Source organism: Silurus meridionalis, chromosome 14 (genome assembly GCF_014805685.1).
Source record: "Silurus meridionalis isolate SWU-2019-XX chromosome 14, ASM1480568v1, whole genome shotgun sequence".
NCBI lineage: Eukaryota > Metazoa > Chordata > Actinopteri > Siluriformes > Siluridae > Silurus > Silurus meridionalis.
In genome coordinates, this window is record NC_060897.1 from 4,011,255 (window position 1) to 4,029,004 (window position 17,750).

The 17,750-nt window shown below is 35.9% G+C and overlaps 1 protein-coding gene across 1 annotated transcript in view; it reads right to left on the reverse strand.

Moving 5' to 3' along the window:
- Nucleotides 1–4,483: 4,483 nt before the first annotated feature.
- The window catches only part of cntnap1 (contactin associated protein 1), a 34,157-nt gene continuing 20,890 nt past the window's right edge, over nt 4,484–17,750 (reverse strand). The window contains exons 16-24 of the mRNA XM_046866812.1: nt 17,114–17,287; nt 16,777–16,995; nt 16,260–16,499; nt 15,918–16,160; nt 15,689–15,816; nt 15,522–15,615; nt 14,105–14,335; nt 13,544–13,588; nt 4,484–12,437 (exon numbers count right to left, since the gene is read on the reverse strand). Of these exons, the coding sequence (XP_046722768.1) occupies nt 12,238–12,437; nt 13,544–13,588; nt 14,105–14,335; nt 15,522–15,615; nt 15,689–15,816; nt 15,918–16,160; nt 16,260–16,499; nt 16,777–16,995; nt 17,114–17,287 (1,574 nt within the window). The 3' untranslated portion in view covers nt 4,484–12,237. The remainder of the gene's footprint in view (nt 12,438–13,543; nt 13,589–14,104; nt 14,336–15,521; nt 15,616–15,688; nt 15,817–15,917; nt 16,161–16,259; nt 16,500–16,776; nt 16,996–17,113; nt 17,288–17,750) is intronic.

Genomic DNA, 17,750 nt, shown 5'->3' on the forward strand with positions numbered 1-17,750 from the left:
TTGCTATGTGTCATCTAAGAAAGGTGGGATGTGGATGCAGGAGAAGATACCTGGACTGGACCATAACCTTAAATGCAACAACCATGGAAGACAAACAAGAGACCTTGCATGTGGTGCAAGGTGACTCTACAATATGTACAACAGTTTCTTCTGACCAAAAGATGACCTCCTCTCTTCTGAGAAGATGTTTTACTAGATTTTGGAATGTGCTTGTGGAGATTTGTGTGAGATTCATTTGACCACAATGGTGTTAGTAAAGTCAGGTAGTGATGTAGGTGAGGTGAGAAGGTCTGGGATGCAGTCAGCGTGGAAAAATTCATCCCAAAGGTGTTCAATAGGGTTGAGGGTCAGAGCTTTATAGCAGAAGATCTTCCACTTCAACTCATGTAAAGCAAATCCTTATGGAGCTGACTTTGTACACAGGGGTTTTGTCATGCTGGAACAGATTTGGACTTCAAGTGAAGGAAAAACTTTGGGGAACAGTTTGGGGAAGGACCATAATTGTAAAAGTCATTTTCCTGCCATCTGCAGATTTTTTAAAGAAGGAAATATATTTTTATAAGCTTCTATTAAAAAAATGAATCGAATTTCAGTTTAAATGTCAGTCAAGCATGAGGTGAAATCAACAGAAAAGTGGAAAAGTCAGGTGTGACAATACGTTGGTTCATATAGTCTGTAATAATAATAGCAAAAAGACAGAAATGTTTCCTTTCAAGCTTCTTTTATTGAATAGTCTGTTTGGTTTTGCTTTTTAATACAGTCGTGATAATTACAATGAACGAGTTACAAAAAGACGGGGTGTTGGGGGGAGAGACTTTAGCATTCTAGTGAAATTGTGTTACTGAACAGACCTGCTCCCTGGAAGCAGAGACTAAATATCTCATCTCTTACTGGAAAAATGATCTACAGTTATCCAGTCTAAATGAAAAGTAATAACCTTTGACCTTACACACGTTTAATTCTATTACACACACGTACACACATTCCCCAGACTGTTGTTACTGGATATTCACACACTGTCAATTTGATGACTGCATGAGCCAAATTAAGTGAAAATAAATAAATACATGAAAAAATTTAAATCACAAATACACTTCATAGACACAGAAGAAATACATTTCTATTAGACTGCGTTATTCTAAAATCCTGCAAGATGGCTGAGTGACCAGTTATAGAGCTCAAGGGCCAAAGTCCAGCATGGTTTAGTAACCAGGACCTGTATGTACATTGTACATATATATATATATATATATATATATATATATATATATATATATATATATATATTATCAGAAGACTTATAATGTAACCATTATGACCTCATCCTGATCTCAGATACTGAATTGTACATTTCCACTTTTTTTTTTTATTGTTAAAAAAACACTACTGTACTGTTTTCCATTGGCTCTGTGCTTGTACTTTGCAGAATGACAATAAAATCCGATTTAAACTATTATAATCCAATAGAAGTATCAGTACTGTATATTACATTATTAAACCAATAAGAGTTCTTCTGTGACACCAAGTCTATCAGCAAAAATGAGAAATCTTAAGAAGCGACAGAATCAGTGGTGCCCAGTAGTGAAGTAAATTTAATTCGTTACTGTACATAAGCAGCTTTTCGCGTATCTGTATCTTACTGAAGTATTTCCATTTGGGGAGACTTTTACTTTAGAAAAGTCAAAAGTAGTAGAATATCGTACTTTTTATTTACTTACACATTCCTTTTTTTTTTTTTTTTTTTATGAGTGAATAAAAAACGTAACTGGTCAAGCACAAAGCAAGCCACCAACCAGGGTAGAGCTACTGATCAGAGTGGAGCTACCAATCAGGGTGCTATCTGCTTAGCATAACTGCAAACATACAGTTCAGCGTCAGTTTTTCTTCAACAGCAAAGAAGTACATTTCGAGAGAAATAAATGCTGGAAGAAACTTCTGACTTTAACTTGCCACAACACCCGTTTTTTTAAGACGTTAAGGTTTTGGGCTCATGATAATTGTAATAGATCTCAATCAGTGTTTGGCTCAGTAATATCATTCTGTGAATAGATTGGAGTTTTGCTATAAGTCAAGTATTAGTCTTTCAAACAAAGAGTCTTGCGGCAAAAATGATTAAAGCAACATTATATAGATAATAAATCACAGTAAATTGGATACTTAAGTACATTTGAAGGCAAAAACTTTTGTACTTTTACTCAAGTGAAAGTTTAAAGGGACACTTTTACTTTTACTGGATTAATACATGGTTTGTGTATTTGGTCCACCACTGAATAAAATTTTTAAAAAATCATGCATATAGAAATCCAGAGCCTCAGGAAATGTTCACATCGGGGAAAATATGATTTCAGTGACCCAATGGTTGTTGGACCAAAATTAGCTAAATTGAGTATTTCAAAAACATCTGTTTAGTGTGTGGGTTTGAGTTCAATCTCACAGTCTCTGATAAATGTACAATAAAGCAAAGAGAAGGGGGATAAAATCCAATCAGCGACATTTCTGCCAATGGAAATGACTTATTAATGCCTAGACTGGTTCAAGATAAAGAGGCGGTTAAAGCAGCTCAAATACCCACTCTTCCCAACTCTGGTGAGCAAAGACATTGGGGGACACTGATTTATTTCTTTTTAATCAGCAAATTTTCCTTTTAAGATTGTTTTTCCACATCACTGGCTTTCTAAACCATCTCGGCTGTACTTTGACCCTCACCGCTCACTTTGGTTACTCACTGCTGTACACCACTGGATTTCTTCATGCAGGATCTACAGAGGATTTGATCAAATTGAAAGCACACTACTTTGTTTTCGATGCACATGTCTATGCAGAGTAGGAATTTGACGGCTGCAAAGTCAAAGGTGGCGTCGGATGAACACCATCCTGTCAAACACACAAAAACTTCACCAGACGCAAATTATTATTTTTTATCAAGATTCCTATTTATAACAGATACCACACTGACTTTGGAAGTGCCACATACATGGTGTTGCATGAGAAAATCACGAGGTAAAGGGAGGAAAACGTGAACATCTCAGATTATTAAGTGCCTTCTGATTTGCTTGGTAGTTACATCTCTGTATTAGGAAGCTCAAGATTTGAGATTGACATTGATTCCTTTGGTAGGGCACAGGTTCATGCTGCACTCATGACAAAACCACAGAGCTCGAAAACACAAGCTTTTAAACTAATCGAGAAAAAAGTCATTCATTCAAGGCGTTCATTTGTTTTTTTGATTCGCAATCGATAAACAAAACGCAAATTATGGCGCCGTCATTGCTTTTTCGGTTGAATATTGAAAGCATAAAAAGAAGAAAAACAGTTTTGTATTGTTTGTGAGCACATAAAATAAATGAGAAAATGACATACTGTATGTATACATTTTCTCTATTTGTTTAAAAGTCCAGAAATCTCACAATACCAAAAATGATCGATGCCCTAAACTGCACAATTTTTCAATTTAACATCCTTATCTGGAAGTCCAAGGGAATTTAATTAGAGTTTTTTCTTGGATGAAATGTTCACTCTGGTGCCTTTATTTCAAATGCAAGACCATTTCTGTAATGAGAGACCATGTACGAGTCTCCCAGTCCAAATCCAAATAATTCAAAATCAAAGAATAAGATGGCAAAAAAACTGGGACGTATTTTAAATATTGTACAATTTGAGAAGGTTTTAAAACATAATTATTGTAGTATTTGAACAACAAAAACAAATGAACGCAATGTACCTGGACCTATAACAAGCCTTGTATTTTTTGGGGAAATAAAACGTTCTCAAAGCGCCTTTAAAATGTAAGTATAGGCGTGTGAGTGCTTCATATATTGTAAAGTCGATACAGTGCGTAGTCTTAAAAGTGAAATAGTTTATGCAATACTTTTGCACCCCGCACACTTTTTAGAAGTTTTCCTGTATTTGTATCCAAATTGTGTTTGAATTGCAAGAGACATGAACATGCCCATGTCCTCTACATTATTCATCTGCTTCTTATTTAAGCAAACTCCACTCCTAAGTGATCCTCAGCTTCCTCTATCTAACCCTAAACTTATAAGATAAGAGCGCATCGTAAAAAAATTGCAAGAAAAACGTTACGAGAAAATCTTTCCTCTAAATTTCTTTCAAATATTTCATTGCAACATGATGCAACAGTGTCTTGGTTTAATGCTCGCTGAAAACCGTGTGTTGGTGATGAAGGACAATGATCAAGGAATCTTGACATTCATGGTGGGCAGAAAAGCATTAAAGTCTGAAATAAACAGTGAAAAGTCCACAGTAATTCGATCACATTATTATTATTATTATTATTATTACTACTATTATATATATATATATATATATATATATATATATATATATATATATATATATATATATATATATATATAATATATTTTTTATTATTTGTTATTATTATTTTGTGAGTCTTATAATGGTCTAGATAATGGTCTAGACAGTGGCTAGTCGGTGGACCTGCTTAAAAAAAACACTAATGCATTGGATATCAATAAAAACATCTTTTCCACACACACATTCCCTGCTTCCAGCAATCCGAATACAATAAATCACATACAACTAGACACTGTGTTGTTGTTTTTTTTTCAAACTGGGAATTACAAGTTTGCAATACAAATTACGCAGCATTACGCAAAACATTATCAGTAGCAGCATCTCTGGGATTTGAACTCAAAACCTCCTGGTGCTTAGTACAGTACTTTAAACGTCACCTGATTTTACATTCATTCACAAAAACCCTCATTCACTCGGACTTTTTTCATCCTCAACTGGACATTCGATTGGCAGTCATTTCATCCTGAGTGAGCGAAAAGCGAGAGAAACGTGAACGATAAGAACGAATGGCAGAGAGAGTAAGAAACACGGCCATGTACACGCTCTACACTTGTACTGATCAGTATAGTTTCACATGCCTATTTTAATACACAAGTATACAGTGTCTGTCAAGTTCGGAGTCACGTAGTGTTTTATGTTTTTTTAAAGACACATGCATGTTCCTTTCATTTCTAAGCAACAAACTCGGTACCAGTATAAATAATTACTTTGACCAAACAGATGTATAAATGTACAGAAGTTTCACTTTCTCTATAAATAATGCTTATAAAGTTCAGACGTATTGGTCGCTTTGGCTCATCATCTTGTTGTACAGTGAAGTCCGTTCCAATGAGCTGCAGTCCAGATGGAATTACATGGTGATGAAGTATGGAATGGGAGCCATGTTTGTTCTTTTCACCTGGAAAAAGACTCCAATATTTCCTGCTCCAAAACAACTCCAAACCATAAAGTTTTCACGTCCATGTTTGACTGTGGGGGTGAGACAGTCTGCTAACATGTTCTCTCCTGTTCTCTGTCTCATATAAGTTCTGTTAGAACCAAAAATGTCAAGACTCATCTGTCCATAGAACTTTCTTCCAGTCATTCACTGTCCAATCCTTGTGTTTTGCCTTATAACTGTTACATAGAAACATGCCTGTGTATCAAAAAACATAAAAGACTCTGTGTTTCCAAACTTTATTAAAAATATGCTAATGCTACTTAAGCGATGAGATTAGCACTAGCATTGGAAGCAGCTGATTATTATTTTTTTGTTTGTTATTGCATTTTAATAAAAAGTGCCGTCATGCAGAATGCATAGCTTTACGATGTTCTACTTGAGTTTATTTTTTTTCCTATTAAAGCACTGCTCCTAGGGAGACCTCAGAGAGAATCATACAGTGATGGTGGTGATCATCTAAACCTCAACATGATCGTCAGAAGCATCTAGAAAGCAGCAGCAGTGATGACAATGGCTTTGAATGAATCGGATTCGAAACGTGCATTTACGTCCTGTAATCCTCATACAAAGACTCTGATGTTTACTAGAAGAACCTTACTTGCAAGATTTATTCTACTTCCGACTTGGTTTGTAGCACCTCTTAGTTGATCCTCTCTAGCTCCTAGTTTATATACCCAGTGAAAGGAACTAAATATATTTGATAAATTTACAATCAAGTACACCCTTCTTAAATTCTATGGTTCAGTTTTATATATCAGAAATAGATCTTTCTATATCAACTCATTCTGCGCAGAATCCATTTATTCAAAAAAGCAGTTTGATGGAACCATAGCAACAAGCGAACTGATCATTTGCAATTACTGAAACCCTGTACCTGGATTTAGAGAAATTTACTTAGAAATTTGGAGCATTCACACAAGAAATGCAGTACCCGTGAACTTGTGAACATGTCAAGGCTGCTGCAAACAAGTCCTCATATTCCATAATTCGTCCATTATCTAAATTCAGTATTTTGGTTTTGCTGGTTGGAACATTAGCTTACATCTGCATGGTTGGATTATGGTTTAGCTTTTGTTTATTAGATTTATTGAATGTTTATTCTGTCTTGCCTTAAATTATTTTGTGGTATTATTATTATTATTATTATTAATATTATTATTACTTTTAGTTATTAGTATTATTGTACCTTGGATTCTGTGGCATAGTGAGGAGTCACTGCAGGGTTATACCCTGTTTACACGCACATGATCAGTTCACTTATTTTTCGTCCTATGTTTTTTCCTTCGCTGTACAAAAAAAATACAATATGTTCAAACGTTAACTAGAATCCTAACTTGGGAAGGGACTAGTGATCATATTATTCCCAATTTAGAATCACATTAGCTTCCTGTGATATATATATATATATATATATAGTATAAAAGTTGAGGTTTTTGCAATTTCTCAACATTATAAAAAACAATTTCTTTCTGGTCTGACGAATTTACAAGACAGGAAGGAAGCTTGAATGTTACCAATTTGTTAATAATTCTTAAGTAATCCTAAATTATCCCTTTCACGCTGATTTATTGGTTGTAAAACAATGTAAAAAAAAGAGCTGAATTAGCAGTTCTGAACAATAAAGGTGGTCACATGTCCTGCCATTTACCCAATCATGTGGCTTTTATTATCAGCACCTGTCTGTTAATTAGCGTCTTTAATTCCTACTACAATCAATGAAGCTACAACACCACTTCCCCTACATAGGTCCTTTAATTTCTTGTTATAAACTGCGAACAAATCACTGAATTTAAAAAAGGTGTACTTATGATTCGTATGACAAACTAATTTAAACCCTAAACAAAAGACAGTACTGTGCAAAAGCCACCACTAGCTTTTATGCTAAGTGGCCTTTCTGATGCTAAAGTATGATTTGTATGATATGTCTGTAAAACTCTGTGCCATTCTGAATGGAATGATGGAATCTTATTAGCAAATTTTGCCAATCTTTCAATGGATTAAACTCATTTAACAAATGCATATAAAGTTTAAGCATGTCTTTCACAAACCCTGGTAAAAGGGTTTAGACCGGTAGATTTTTTTCACAGCATTTTCATTTTGACATGAAATAGTAGGACAAATACAGATGTTAGCAATGACATTACTTAAAGTTCCATTTCATGTAGGTTTGTGAGAACCAGGTTCCTGCTATTGCTCAAGTGTAATAGAAGGTACCGCCAAATACTTCCCACTTACGCCTAAAGAAACTGATGTCTCTGATTTATAATACTGTATACAAGTTTCTTGGTTGTTTTCTACTTAAAAGACTGAGAAATAATTATGTATACAAGAAATCTAATGGTGGCCTAGGACTTTTGTACAGTACTGTATATATATTTTGTGGCCTAATACCAGAATTGAAAAATAGCACGATTTTTAAGATCTTTAAATCTTAATTAAAGAAATCGGTATGGTGTTAAAGTTGAAATGACTGTTAACATACATAATTATGGAGTCGCTGCTAGTTTTTAGCATACAAATTACTAATACAATTATAAAAATAATACGATTATGTGTTCAGATCTTAAAAAGTGTCTCACCTTACTGTATTATTCACTTTGGGAAACGTAGAAACAATTGTCCATGTTCTGGAACAATACATTCTCACGGCATTTCTGATATAGTCGCAAACTTTAATCTATCGAATCCGTCTGGCATCGTCTCCGTAGCAACGGAAGCAGAGGATCATGATTAATGCTGACAGAAATACCAAAGGTCATCTTTTTTCTCCATTTTTATCAGAGAATAAGGCAGAAAATATATAGTTAGGGAAAAAAGGTAAGAGTTATACTGTAATAAATGTGTGTCTCTAATTAACACAGTCTCCTTAATTAACCGGGAGAAAATATTCACCGTATTTTGACTGTAAGGAACCACTGATGATACAATAACGAGTAGCTTATTGAATATAAAACAATAAAAACAAGGATAAAATTTGCTTAAATGTTGAGTAATAGTGCTTGAACATTAAATGATCCATATCAAACGAGAAAAATCTATCCAGTGGGATAAAGAAAACTTTGGCGGAGGCACCAAAAATACTTCCTTTTAAAATACATTACATAGAAAGTGGTCCTCAGTGACGTGAAAAAAGAGGGAAATTCGTGTCTGTGAACACAGATCACAAATTGGCGTGAGACTGGGCTGTCTGGAAGGAGCAGCATTTTAATTTCTTTGCCAAATTCAGTGCAACAGCAAAGAAATCCTAAAGTCTTAATGCTTAGATTAAAGGAAAACTCCACCATGAAATGCATTGTTTTGGAACTGTAATAAATGGACATTCGGTGTCATCCGGATGAGGATGGCTTCTCTTTTGAATCTGATTCTTTTCAAGTCTCACTTGCTTTTCCTTGCCACAGTCACCACTGGCTCACTTATTAGAGATAAACTTATAAAGAACAAACTTATAGGCACTAAACCTTTACATTCTTATACAACATTTTTTCATACATCTCATCTCTGTAAAGTTGCTTTGAGACAGTGTCCATTGTTAAAAGCTCTCCCTGTACGCCCTCCACTGACGTCCTATAGCTGTAGCAATCAATATTGATGCTATTCTTAGACTAATGAACCAGCATCAGGATGCCAAATGCCATAAATGTAAAATTTATGGTGCAAATTCTGGACTTAAAATACCAGAATGCAATGCAGTTATACAATTCTGAGTTATGGCACTTAATCAGTCTGACCAGTTAGTGATTTTCAATGCCAGTGGCTTTAGGATGAAAGCAAAACTTTGAGCAGTGTGTACAGATGAGTAAAAGGTAAAGGTGCCAAAATTCGTTCTTCACATATCAGAATGATGTTAGAAAGCTGGGGTCTGACACGATACAGCACCCCTGGAGCACAGAGGGTTAAGCGCCTTGTTTAAAGGCCCAATAGTGGCAGCTTGGTGAAACAAGGGCTTAAACCCTCAAGCTTCTGATTAGTAACCACTGAATTACCGCCTCCATACACAGAACTGTCGCCTCTCCACATGAGGAAGCTGGAAGGACTTAAGCATTAAAGCACCACTGCATCATTTCAATAAAAAATGCACCAAATCTTGTGTAAGTTACAGGTTCATTATAAAAATGTTGCCCATGGTGGAGTTTCCCTTTAAACCCAATATCAAACTGGATGACTGTATTGCAAACACTCTACTTCAATGTTCAACTACTTCATTTATATATTTGGTTAAAAAGAAATGGTGATTAAAAAAGATCATTAAAAAAAAAGTTAGCGATCAAATATATGATATGCTGCATGGATTTTATGAAGCATTGCGAGCAACAAAAAAAAGCAGTGAGAGAAAGAAAAACTTTCAAAATCATTTTGACACCATTCCTGATAACTAAACAAAATAGTGTGTGTGTGTGTGTGTGTGTGTGTGGGTGCTTAGGTAGGCTGTTATAATAATTGCTTGTCCACATACAATATACATATCAGGTTCTAGATTGCACTCAGATCCGAACACACAAATTCGCATGAATTCATCGCAAAGATTCCTCTCAATGCTTCCACTCAATTTTAAAAGGTTTGTTGGAAATCCGAGCTCATAGAAATCGGCTTGGATGATTACAAGACAGGTAAAAATGGTGGTCGGTGAAAACTTTACAGTCGAGTCCGAAGGTCTTTTCGGTTAAGAAAACCGTAAGATTGTATTTGAAAATAGATTCCAAAACTAGGAGGAAGGGATCCATAATGTATAAAGAGAGACTGATTAAAATATATCAGTGATATTTCTGTTTAATTATTTACTGTTAACAAACCCATTAAAGGGAGTTTACAGTATGCATTCCAAAGCATGCAGAATGACAACATACAGTATCGTGCAAAAATTTAAATGTCGCACAAAAAATCTTATGTCTTATGGCTATCATCATCGTAAAATCCGTTAAAAACAAAAGAAAAACTCTGTGACTACCTGTAATGTTTTTTTTGTAAGTGAAAAGTATTTAAACACAACCTCAGAATGCTTTGGAATACATACTGTAAACTCCCTTTAATGCTAACAGTAAATAATTAAACAGTAATATCACTGATATATATATATATATATACAACAACATAATATCTCAGAACCATTCATGAAGAAAGGGTTAAGTAAAAATGCATAAAACAACTATACTTAGACTCCTGTTAAATCTGTTAACCAATGTCTGGGGGTGATGTCTTTCAATAAAGAGATACAAAAAAATGATAAAGAAAGGTAAAGTACATGGTGTGAGATTTCTCTGGCAGCTCAAATTTAGTATTTAGTAATGTTTTTTTTAACAATCGGGTTGAGTCAAGTCATATATTGTCTCAAAAATGAATGGAATAAGACTTTTAGTCTTGACTGTATGATACGTTTGGGTGGAGACAGTGAGAGGAATCTTTCAACCCTGAGTCAAAGTTTACTCACATGAAACACAGGACAGTTTTCTCATACTTATTTCACAGGGCAGGATTCGTAAAAGTTGAGGTTTGTATTTCACTTTTGTTAAAATCAGGAAGACTTATGAGAGAACATATAGCACGGGTATGACCAAGCTCACTATGGCTCTCCTCCATACTTATACATATATAAACAAAACTGTGGTCGGTATGGGAACATATATTTACCTTATATATACCTAGTTTCACTTCTAAATACTATTTCTTTAATTACAGTGATTGTAAGTGCTTAATACACTTAAAGCTCAAACAGTGTATATATGATCCTGCAGTATATGCGAGCACTAATCACTGGTGAAGGCAAGTAATATAACAAATATAGATTTCTAACCCATCAGCTCTCATGAAGATTTCAAATATGTCCACTAAAAGCCTTACTATTGTATTGCAAAGGTTTGGATCCTCCTGGCCAAATGTATACATTTTATTTACATTTTTTTTTTGGTAAAAAGGATTAAATAAATATAAAAAAGTATAGCAGTATATACCAGTTAAAAAGATTACCATGATCTGCAAAAGGAATCCTTACATCATTGCAAATCTGTGTTCAGATCTTAAACGTGCCTGAGGATATCTCAGAGCTACAACCATTCTGAAAGGAAGAGCGGGTAAACAATTCAGCAGATAAATCATATGAAGTGAACATGCGTTCATTGTTGCAGAAAATGTAATGTAATATATTATATATTCTGTAATCTAATCTATATCTCCTTCAGTCAATTATTGTTATATACATAGTTCCATATTTCTTCTGTCATAATTTCAATGTTTTAATATTGTGTTGAAACCAAATTGAAAAACTATTGAATAAGAAGGTGTGTCCAAACTTTTGGTTACACTGGTATTGTTTTTATATATATATATAAAATGTATGTATGTATGTATGCATGGATGGATGGATATATAAATATATATTTTGACTTCATTGTCAAATTAAATCAACAATGTGTATGTAATTTGGCCAGGGGTGCACAAACATTTGCAAGCAACCCTATATAGTTTACCAGAAATAGATACAATCTTTGTAAACATGTACATTAGCAAAATGCTTTTTTTTTTTGTCTTCTTTTTTTTAAGAAAATTGGATACGACACAGTGTTTATGCAAACACACACACACACACACACACACACACATACACACACACACATGCAAGCCTGTTGATTTAATTCCAAATATTTAGATTCCTGAGGCACTTGCTTTGGCCAACATTGCAATGTGGGATCTGAACCCTGCAAAAGTTTAGCCAAAAAAGCACCAGATGTCGAATTAACACCCAATTACCATCAATTAACACCAGGGGGCAAAAATAAACAAACAGAATAGAAATTAAGAAAAATATAAATATAAAGCAAAAATATAGATGTGTTTTAGAATCACATAATGTAACCCGTTTCGCCCATCCGTTTCATCATTTCCTCTTCCCTATGTTTCGCTCCCTATGTTTCGCTCACCTTGTGTGTCCCACCCCCCTTTCCCTCGGACCCTGTTTCTTGCTGGCGTTATTCACGCATCGCTTCCTCCTGTATTTCCGGCAGGTTCTTCTTATCTTTGCGCAGTGTTTCGGTGAGGGGACGAGCAGAACTGGGCGACTCCAGGTTTTTCGGCTCGTTCGTATGATAGCTGCCTTTATATTTGTACAGGTAAATGTACATACCATACAGCATGAGGAAGAGCAGCATCAGAGACACGGTGACAATCACTAGGGAGACAGACACACAAAAACACATATACACAGCATTGTTGTTATTAAAATTACATTATAACATTCTCCGTTAATAAAAAATATCACTGAAGTGATAAATATATATATTATTTTTTTCTTACTATAAAAATTGTTTCATAGTGGCAGGTAGATTCAAATTAACAATATTGACAGACTGTAAATTTAGCAATTTTTAAGATTAATGGTTCTAATAAACTTGGGCATGTGGGTAGCCTGTACGATGGTCACACCTATTAAATTGTAGACTATGATGCAAACTATGTTGTATTTTTATTGGCTAGTCAATATGCATAAATCATAGAATTCTGACACTGAACATCTTTAAATTGTCTTTGAGTAAGACATCACCACGAGTTTTTCATGTTGGTCATCTGTCAGCTTGGAAAGCGAAATATCATACATTGTACTGTATATTGGCAATTTGAAAACCTTATTAGTTTTTTGGTCAAAATAATTGTTTTATACATTCCTGATAGAAATTAAACTATATGTTAGTTTGATGTGTTCCTCATTTCTAGCTTTTATTAAAATAAATGGATACCGATATCAGCAAATGAGAGGCTGAGAAAGAAAAAACAAGAGAAATAGGGAGAAAGAAAAGTGGTAGCTCAGTGGTTTAGGTGGTTTAGGTGTTAGCTTTTGGATCAGAAGGTTGTGAGTTAAATCCCAGCATCACCAAGATGTCAGTGCTGTATGTCTGGGTGAGGGCATCATTACAAATGCTATAAATGTATGTGTCGAGAGGAAGAAACTAGCATGACTCGCAGAGTTTTAGTGATGTGGTAGCTCAGTGGTTAAGGCTTCGACCTTAGATCGGAAAGTCAAGAGTTCAAATCCTGGCACCATCAAGCTACCACTGCTGGGCCCTTGTGCAAGGCCCTTAACCCTCAACTGCTCAGCTGTAAGTTGCTCTAGATAAGGGCATCTGTCAAATACCATAATTATACATATAAATGAGAGTGAGAGAGAGAGAGAGAGAGAGAGAGAGAGAGAGAGAGCAAACTGATGAAAAAGGACAGAGATATTTTAAAATACATACATATAAATAATTAGTAAACATTCTGGGAATTATAAACACTTACATGTCATCCAGGGTGGAGTCACGTCATCATGAATATAATAGAAGACTGAAAAAAGATAAAATATATATATAAATATATAATAATAATAACCTGTTTACTTAGTTTAAAATACCATTATTGCTATTATTATTATTATTATTATTAATATTATTATTATTATATAATGTATTTAAATACATTATTGTATACTTTGGTGGTTAGTTATTTATATTTGCCAATAAATATAAGGATTTTTTTAACAATTTGTTTGTTTGTTTGTTTGTTTGTTTGTTTGTTTGTTTGTTTGTATGTCTATATTTATTAAACCAATAGACAGTGAAAGCCATTAATTTATTTTTATATACATTAGTCAAACTCATATTTGACTGTAGCATATTGAGGTTTTTACATTTTACATTAAATGTTGCAAAAATTAATTGTATTCTTTATTTTTCGCTAAAACAAACAGCAAAATTGTAAAATACTCAATAAAATAGACAGAAGCATGTTTGTGTTTGTAATTTAATTCACAGAGAGAAAAATTGTTAAACACAAAGCGAAACACAAAATTGGTAGACTTACACAGTCCAGTGAACCAGGGGTCGTCCTCCCAAGGTACGTAGCCTAAGACTGGAGGAAATGCGCCACAGTTAGACTCCACCACGTAGCCTTGAGTGGTGATGGGTGGATTGGTGACGTTGGGCCGAAAATACGCCTTCAGCGGCGCAAAGATGTTATAGCGGACCCCCGATATGCAGCCCACCAAACCCGGACTGTTGTGTCTCTGAACGTCATAATCGATATCACCAACCTCTGAGGAAAAACCGCCACATTATCAAACATAATCAGTGTTATAAATCAAACCACACATTTTCTCTGCTAATTCAGTCAACAAATGAGTCCCTTAAAACAGCAGTATGCAACTTTATACATTAGTGCCTAAAGAATTGAATCATTTCGACTAAAAGGCAGGAGGCAGTGCTGGAAGTAGCAGAGTTGAAGATGCTGCGATTGTCATAGAGAGGATGGACGGAATTAGAAACGAGTTTATTAGAGGGTGTGCATGTAGGACATTTTGAAGACAAGGTGAGGGATGCACGATTGAGATGGTTTGGTCATGTGCAGAGGAGAGACATGGGGTATATGGGTAGGAGAATGCTGAGGATGGAGCCACCAGGAAGGAGAAACTGAGATAGGCCAAGGAAAAGATTTATGGATGTGGTGAGGGAAGACATGGGTTTGAAAGCGACAGCTGTAGAGAACAGGGGGGTGTGGAGACGAATGATCTGCCAAAAGAAGAAAAATACCTAAAAAATGACATTACTACCTTGAGTTTGATTACTTTCCAAAAAAAGCACATCGCCAATGGTTTACTTTCTGTTATAGTCCAACAAATTGCCTGAATTTGAATTCATATATGAATGACTCATTATGTTTCTTAGTATTTGTAGTTACATTTAACATTGTGGACCATCCACAAAAATGCCCTTTAAGTCTCTGATCAAAGTAAAAGCAAATGCGATCATTCATGATGCTGTCAAGATCATGAGAAGAAAAAATTTGAATGCATGGCCTCTTAGTACTTCCTTATATAACTTTCTATTGCCTCATTATTCTTTATACCTTACTGTGTACTGTAGTCTTCTGATTATTATATTTTTAGTTTGTTTCTCTGGACAATGCACCTTAATATTTGCAAATTTTATCATACTTCATTACCTCATACCTTACATAATATATAATACTATGTCTGCATGCATGCATATAGCTATTTGCACTTCTGATTAAATGCCAACTGCTTGCATTTCATTGGCTTTGCACAATAAAGTTGAATTTTATCTGATCTAATCTAATCTATTAAGGGGCCATAGTGCAATAGTGCTGTGGTATAATACAATTTGATTACAAGGTTGAAAAACATAATTATTGCAAGAAAATATTGCAAAATTTGTTTATTATTTTGCAGAACGTGAGTAGTCAATAAATAGACCCATCTTACCCATGACGCGCCCTAGAAAGATACTCTTCGGTGAGTCAAATCTGGGAATCTCCCCAAGAGTTAATCTCTCAACCCATGGCTCCATGTAATCCACCTAAAAGTCAGGTACATTTCAGTTTTTTGTTTCCTTTCAAGTTAAATGTTTGTGTTGCATTATAAAATCATACCTGTGTCCATACGGTGTAGTTGTGCCTGGTGATGTTGACAAAATGAGGAAAGCCATCAGCCAGATTCCTGGAGGTCAGCAGAATTTTATGTGTTAACAAACCCAGACGATATCTCAGGGAGAGGGTACCTGGACAGGAAGTGACACCATTAGCAGCCACAATGAACTAGCTATCCTAATAGTTGATTGAAGCTTGTACGAGCATGATTTGCCATTGTGAATGTGGATACCATCTTTCTTGAGCAGCACAGCGATGTAGTCTTTGTGGAAGGAGCTGATGTACAGCAGTACGGCTGGTGTCTGCAGGGTGCTGAAACTGAACTCGATATCATCTGTGGTGGTGTTGTAGCCCAGCGTGAAGTTGTGCCAGTGCGGTTCGATCCAGAAGTTAGCCCACCAGGCGTCCTCCGAAATAGGCTCTTTCCGGATGTCGTAGCGGAGCCAAGCTCCCACATCAAAGAACGCCCCGATATCTGCAAGTGAACAAAAGAGTAGTGATGGAACAGAATTGCAGTCAGACAAATGTGTTCTTAGTTGGTTCCCCTAAGTAGTCTGGACCTCTGAAAACGCACCTAACTGGCAATAATAACCATCAAAGGCTGTGTTGTTGCAGTCGCAGGTGTATGAAGCGTAGCCATCGATGCACTGCCCTCCATTCCTGCAGGGGATGGAGGCATTAAGACAAGCTCCAGTGCAGTTCCTCCGGATCCCAGTGCGCTCATCTACCTTCCCCTCCAGATCCACAGGGACGCCGTTCATTCTCAGGCCACGCAAGCAACCCAAGAAGGGCCTCAGGGTGTGATTTGCTGCGCCTGAACACACACACGGAGTGCAAAGAAAATACATCTTCAGAAACGTAATGGCTGGATAACATTTGAAATATATCCTGGCCATTTTTTAGTTGTTCAGCATTGAGAGAGACAGCGAAAGGGGTTTTGGTCCACTGGTAGGTCGCTCAAGCATAAAATCTGCTTTGTTGGAAGGACAGCCTGCAGCCATATACTAAACTGAACACCCCTACTCTGAGGAACTGAAGCTTCCTAAGTGATACCCTTCATACTGACGCTAATTCATAACTTGTTTTCATACCTACGAGCAGGGGTTGAGTGAACTGCATGTTGATATAGGTTTGTTCAGGGAACTTGTGGATAGCTGGAGGATAGAAGTCCACTTTGAGCCTTGCCATTTTGACATTGATCTCGGCCTCGACGTAGTGCCACTCGTTATCATTGAGATGTTTGGGGGTGTGCAGGGTTACGTTACGAATCCCGTCGCCCACCATAAAGACGAAAACTACCTCAGTGGTGGCTGAAAAAGAAAAAAAATGAAACAACAAACAAGAGCTGTGAATTTCTGCCATGTGATTCTTTTTTGTTGTTGTAATTCTAATTTTTTTTTATGGCTTTTGTTTGGTTTGGAACCTCACAGTTTAGCTCGATCCTGATGAAGTTGCGCAGATGGTCATCTGAGTTTTCTAGGAAGACCCCGTTGGTGCGATAGGTCCTGAAGTGGAAGGTGATGTCAGCGCTGGTGCCGGGTTTAAAGGTGGGGAAGGTCATAAACGTGGGCTTTGTAATAGCTACCGTATTCCAGATACTCCCTATAAAAGCAAGACACAAACACTAAACAGTTTTTAGAAATTAATTAATATATTGTGCTTCTACTTTCCTAATGCTTTCCCCTGCACTATTAACAGCACAAATCCTGTGAGCTAAAGATGCCACGAGCATCTTGAGAGTGTTTGTTATAGCCCACTGACTGAGGGCACAACCATGGGAGGAAGTAGCTATGTGGATAAGGCCTTGGACTTTAGCACCAAAAGTTGTGAGCTTATTAAACTTCCACTCCTGGGCAGTTTGCCAAATACCATAGATGTAAATCCAGACTTGAAGGTAGAGTCACTCTCTTGTTTTAAATGGCCATTCAGTCATATGTGTTAATTATTTGGTGGTAAACAATAATGATAGTAAAATGTGCAGTACATGAATTCTCTTTTCATTCAAACAATCAAGTGGTGCTTGTTTATGGATATCAAAGTTCAAAAATACAAATCAAATAGTTAC